This window comes from Nicotiana tabacum, chromosome 1 (assembly GCF_000715075.1).
Source record: "Nicotiana tabacum cultivar K326 chromosome 1, ASM71507v2, whole genome shotgun sequence".
Taxonomy (NCBI): Eukaryota; Viridiplantae; Streptophyta; class Magnoliopsida; order Solanales; family Solanaceae; genus Nicotiana; species Nicotiana tabacum.
The window spans coordinates 177,082,904-177,088,815 of record NC_134080.1 but is presented as its reverse complement, the minus strand read 5'-3'; the positions used below and the strand labels follow the sequence as shown (position 1 = coordinate 177,088,815).

The following is a 5,912-nucleotide window of genomic DNA, read 5'->3' as shown; positions in this document are numbered from 1 at the left end:
GTTGCTAATGTATATCAAATAATTATTTTATTATTTTCGCCAATTTCGCGACCAACTTTGGTCGCTTTTCTTGACAGACCAACTTTGGTCGCTAAAGTTTGGTCACTTTTTTCCTGAATTCTAGTAGTGGCACACTGGGTAAATCCTCATTGTGTAATAACCTGCAAATCACATAGGAAATGTAAATCGTATTAAGTAAGTCCTGTGTGACTAGCTCGACCCAGAAGGCATTGAGGGGATAGATATGATGACGGCATTGAGGGGATGGATGTGATGACGACCTCTAACAGCTTGTTTAGATGGTTGTTACACATCATTTCATAATGTATTATATTGTATCGTTTGATGAATACAATGTTTAGATATATTGTATCGTTTGTCGTTGTTTCATGATATCACATACCAGCAATATGAAGAATATACTTGAAATATTATAATAAAAAATTATGATACGGGATAAGTTTATTATATAAAAAGGTAGAGTAAATGATAAAATAAAATAATTTAATAATAATAAAGGGTGAGATGAGAGAAAACGACAACATAACGACGCAACCACACCAAATCAGTCGTTACATAAAGTGGCACATTTCGTCGTTGCGTAACGACGAATTTAATGATATGATACAATAAAATTTAAGTAACAATCAAAACAATTATCGTATTAAAGTAACAATACGATACGATACGATACGATACGATACGATACAATACAATACAATACAATACAATAGGTAACAACCATCCAAACAAGCTGTAAACGAACTAAGACATCCAAAAGGACCTATATGTTGGGCTGGGCATATATCGGGTAAAACCGATAACCCGAACCGTTAATTGTTTATTGGGTTATCAGTATCAGATTATTGGGTTAATGGTTCGGTAACGGTTTAGAATTTTTTCACTATTGGGTTATCGGTTCGGGCCTCGGTTTGCCAATTTTATTAATGGGTTAACCGATAACCCAATAAGAATTAATAAAATTATGACTTTACCCTTAAGTACATACATAGCTAGGGCTTCAGTTCATTCTCTTCTATTCTTTCTCAGCCGCACTCTTCAGTTGCTTCATCTTCATTCTTCATAGACCTTACTAGTTACTCCTAGCGTAAACCTTTAGTCTTATACATTAGGCTTTTAATTTCTATAACAAAATTCATCTTCATATAGGGATTGCTCTATGGTTTCTTTTTTTAGGTTAGGCATTTGACAAACAACATGTATATTATATTGGACTGTTTGAGGGCTTCAACGCTTGTGGAAGTGCAGGTATTGTGTGAAATAAAAATTCTAAATCAACTATTGTTGTTATCATATTGGAGGAGGCAGCTAATGCTTTGGAATATTTTGTGGGAATTGCTGCAGTTTGATAAGTATTTATCCACTGATTTTTTGGTGAAGCCTATAAGAATTGAGTAGTTGTTGTTTTGTTAACTTGAATTTAAATTGTTAGTACTATATGTTTGGACTAGTTAATTTTAAGGTGAAATTGCTACTACTTTGTATTATTATTAATGTATTTGGGCAACTGGTTATTGAAGTATTAGTATTACTCCAGTTGTGGCCACTAGACATAATACAGAAATGGGTAGTATAGTATATCTGAATTGTTCTCTCTTTTGCTTAACTCAACTGAATTGTCTTATTTTTTTTGTTTAACTTTAGATTGAGTTATCTTATCGGGTAAACCGATAACCGAATCGATAATGATCGATAATTGATTAATCGATACCCAATAATCAATATTTTATTGGTTCAATTACCGATTTATTAAATTTATAAACCAATAAGCTATATGCTAAACCGATAATATTCATAACCGAACCGACCAATGACCACCGCCATATCGGATATTTCTCCACGGTCCATAAACTCAAACCCCACCTTAGCAGTCAATAATAATAATATCAACATACAACACCCTCTTACCTCTTCCCGTTTCCCTAACAATTTTTGGTTCAGCTTCTTCCTCTTCCCAAACAATTTTTCTCCAGTAATTGTTCAACCCTCCTTTACAAGACCGATTTTTGTGTGTGATACGGGAATTGGGGTTCTTTTTGTATAAAAGGGTAATTGTGTTGAATTCGGGTATTTGGTGAATGAATTATGGTGAAATCATTTGAGAATGTGGCGCCATTCTTGTTGAAGTGCTATGAGATGGTGGAGGATGAGTCAACGGACAGCTTGATTTCTTGGGATCAATCTGATAACAATTTCATCATATGGGATGTTCCTAAATTCTCATCTCAATTGCTTCCTAAATACTTCAAGCATAGCAACTTCTCTAGCTTCGTTCGCCAACTCAACATCTATGTAAACCCTCTTTTCAATTTTCTTTTCTACTTCTACTTTTCAAGTTGTTGAATTGTGTTGGATTTTGATGGTTCTGACTTCTGATTTAGGTTAGTGATGTAACTCAGCATTTAGCCTAAATTACTTAACTAGGAAGGCAAGAATCGTGATGCAGGATTACGTTTGTTGTGACAATGATTTATATAAGAATCTGGAATCTTGGATTTTTGGATTATAGCTATTTCACATCATTAATTTTGGTGTTTAGACCATTTCTTTGGGTGTGTTTGTGACGTTATAAACCCATTTTTTGAGGTAAAAAGCATTCAACTGTCTTTCTTTGTCACTTGTTTATCTTTTTTTCCTTATCTCTTTAATTTCTGTTTGTGCTTCTTTTTTTTTTTGGGTGTTTGAGGTGGGGGGTGGGGGTTGAAGGAGGTCTTAGGGTTACGTTGGGGAGTAAAGACTTCTGTTCATATACATAGTGTCTATAATTGCCATTTAATTTGCTCCAAGGAGATGATGCAATGATTTAGCAGTTCTTTTTGAAAGTTTTTATTTTATGAAGAGAATTTTTTTTCTTATTGGGTAATTTGATGAAGTTGTAGATCCCAACAAAGAGGGAGAAAATGTGGTAAATGTTTGGGTTTGTGTGATTTGGTAGCAGACTATTTAACTAAGAAGGAGACTGTCTGTCCATTATAAAGAAAACAAGTTTATTTGTAGTTTTAAGGCGACTGAATTCCAAATGGTTTGTACTTAGATATTGGTGAAATGCAAGAATGATCTCATTCATAGCATGTACACTTTTGAAACTTGTGTTATCTGTTTTTAGTCATATCATTCATGCGATTTCATACCGTTCTATCTCATAAGCAAGATATGTGCACAAATTCTTCCTGTAAGATTTTTATGCCTCAATCAATTGGTTGTAAGTTTTTCCGTCCGGGCACCTTATATGCAATCACTTTTCTTTTCCTTGGACTTATTGAGATTACAGTTGCTTCCTAAGTTTGTATCCTTAAATTCTCTCCCTTTTAAGATAAGAGTATGTTCTGGGGAATGATGAAAAAACAATAAATTATTGTAATCAAATTTCTCCTTGGTATGTATGTATCCTAAATATCCTTGTTCTTCGTAGATGTACATTTCGGAGCTCAAAGTCTCTACTTTTCTTATCAAGCTATATAAGTGTACAATTTTCTAGTTTAATTTTAAACCAAACAATCTACATCCTTTTGTAAAATACTCACCAGCAGATCACACTTTCTCCATCTATCATTCTTACAATTGCATGCTTCCTTACCTTCTTCTTTCTTTCTTCCTTGAGCTTGAATTTATAACCGAGGTATTCGCATGAGAAAGGCTACGGGATTTTACTAGCTTCATTTGCCCCCTTGGTGAAAAGGATGGATATTTTGCCTGGCCTGCACTTTTCGAGTATTTAAATAGCACAATAATTAAAAGCTCAAGAATATAATTTTATTTTCTTCATATGTATATCATACTCTGTCAGCAACAGGTAGGTCCTTTCTTTGGTATTAACATAACGGAAGAGCAGTACCAATCTATTATTTGATCTTCATCTGCACTGGCAATGACCTTCATTTAATTTTTCTGTTGAGGATGTGGACTTTAGTTTTCATTGTCTAGGAAGATTTTTGGAGTTTCTGAATATTGACATTTCAAGTATTCTACTCCTTTACCTGTATTAACTATTCCTGGGTCGCCAATGTCTTGTATGTGGTGCTTCATGATGCCTCTCTATTATTGAGCAAATGAAAATGGTAAAATTCTAAGTCGATGCCAACTAAACATCAGTTAGTATGTCAACTCATACTCCATTTGTTTACATATTAAAATCTGCATACTGCAATTTGCAGTTTGTCAAGCCTGGCTCCTATCTTGTTTCGTCAAAATTATGATTATTGTTGACCGCTTGAAAATGCCGCTGTTTCCAAAGTTTTTGTCCATGTGTCACTTGTGTTAATCCGAATATGCATAGCGGATTTTCATGTATGTACATAACTGTGCTTGTATGCTTTAATTGTATTGGCAATGTTAAAATATACAAGTTAATTTTTCTGAATTAGCAAGTTAAGATATGGCTAGCTAATAAGGATAGGGCATCATTTTGTTTATTGTTTGGTTTAATTTATTTGACAATTTATTAATTGTTAAGTTTTTCTGTTTTTCAGGGTTTCCATAAAACAGATACAGATAGATGGGAGTTTGCGAATGATAGCTTTCTCAAAGGCCAAAAGCATTTATTAAAGAATATTGTAAGAAGGAAACAGTCCAGTGTAGTCCAAAAGAAATCATCCCAGAAGGAGGAGAGCAAGTCTTGTAAATTTGAAGAAAATAAGAGTCTTGAACTGTGGGAAGAAGTTGAGAATCTCAAGACCGATAAGAATGTGCTCACAGAGGAGTTAGTCAAGCTCAGGCAACACCAGCAGAATTCAGAGAGCAAATTAATACTTCTTAGAGAACAGCTAAAAGTTATGGAGAAACATCAGCAACAGATGCTTTCCTTCATTGTGATGGCTATGCAAAGCCCAAACTTTTTGGTTCAGTTCTTCCAGCCCAAGGAAAACAATTGGCGCGTGAATGAAAATGGTAATAATATACTGAGTGATGTTGAAGATTATTCTGAAGATACGCCATCTGATCGAGCAATTGTGAGGTATCATCCTCCCACTCATGAAGCTGCGGAGCCCCTATGTGCTGAACTTGAAACTGCCGTGGATACTCAGAAACCTATGGAGCTCGATCTTTCCTGTGATGAAATAAAGGATCTGTTTTCCAATATAGATTTCTTTTCGGGGTTAATGGATGAAAAACTGCTTTCTTTTGAAAATAGCGTCCCTCTTACTTTGCCAGATTTGCCTGATGACGAGGACATGTTGGAACAGCTGCTTTTGTCCCAGCCAATAACAGAGAATAAAGAAGATGAATAGTTGGATCATAAAACTCGTTCCCATGCTGGCGTGGATGCTGACTTGTCATTCCAGCCAATAGAGTCTGGGGCTTTGGTAGGATCAGAGGAGCTATTTTACATACTCGAAGATAAAGAGATGGAAATGGCTTTGCTGCAGAATCGGTTAGATAAATCAAGTAATATGGATCGACAAATTGAAAAGATGGGGCATACTAAATTCTGAAGGAGCCAACAGGCCAATGTGAATTTTTTCTAATACTGAGAAATACTGGAAGATCCATTATATCAAACCATTTAATCTTCCTTGTTTGACATCTGGAAGGAACACCATTCTTTTTGGTCACTTAATTTTTGATGGTCCTGTCCTTTCCTTGTCTTTTCTGTGCTTTTAAATCAATTGAGGGGCCAAATATGTAACGAGAACTCATTATGCATAGTTGAAATAGTAAAGAATACTGCTAAAAGCTTAATTGATTTTTTACCTTTCCCCTAGGTTAATCTAAGTTCTGCCGATACTGAGCAAAACTGAGGATCTTTTCCAATTGCAATTAAATCTTGTCGCAAAACACATGGAATACCAACTTATAAGAAAATTTGAAAATCAAGCAAGGAAAAACATGAATCTACCCCTGATGACCCGAATACCCAATGGAAGAACCTTGAACAGACGGAGCACGGTACA

General features: G+C 35.0%; 1 protein-coding gene across 1 annotated transcript; it reads left to right on the top strand.

Annotated features, from left to right (window-relative positions):
* Positions 1–1,882: 1,882 nt before the first annotated feature.
* Positions 1,883–5,702, top strand: LOC107823160 (heat stress transcription factor A-8). The gene is made up of 2 exons (XM_016649757.2): positions 1,883–2,313; positions 4,491–5,702. Exons 1-2 carry the CDS (start codon positions 2,107–2,109, stop codon positions 5,247–5,249), a joined length of 966 nt encoding a protein of 321 aa, XP_016505243.1. The 5' UTR covers positions 1,883–2,106; the 3' UTR covers positions 5,250–5,702.
* Positions 5,703–5,912: the final 210 nt, after the last annotated feature.

Bases quoted from the DNA above. Each gene is read 5' to 3' on its own strand.
- LOC107823160 (XM_016649757.2), top strand. From the start codon at position 2,107: ATGGTGAAATCATTTGAGAATGTGGCGCCATTCTTGTTGAAGTGCTAT. The intron at 2,314-4,490 runs GTAAACCCTCTT...TCTGTTTTTCAG, and splicing joins TTCGCCAACTCAACATCTAT to GGTTTCCATAAAACAGATAC.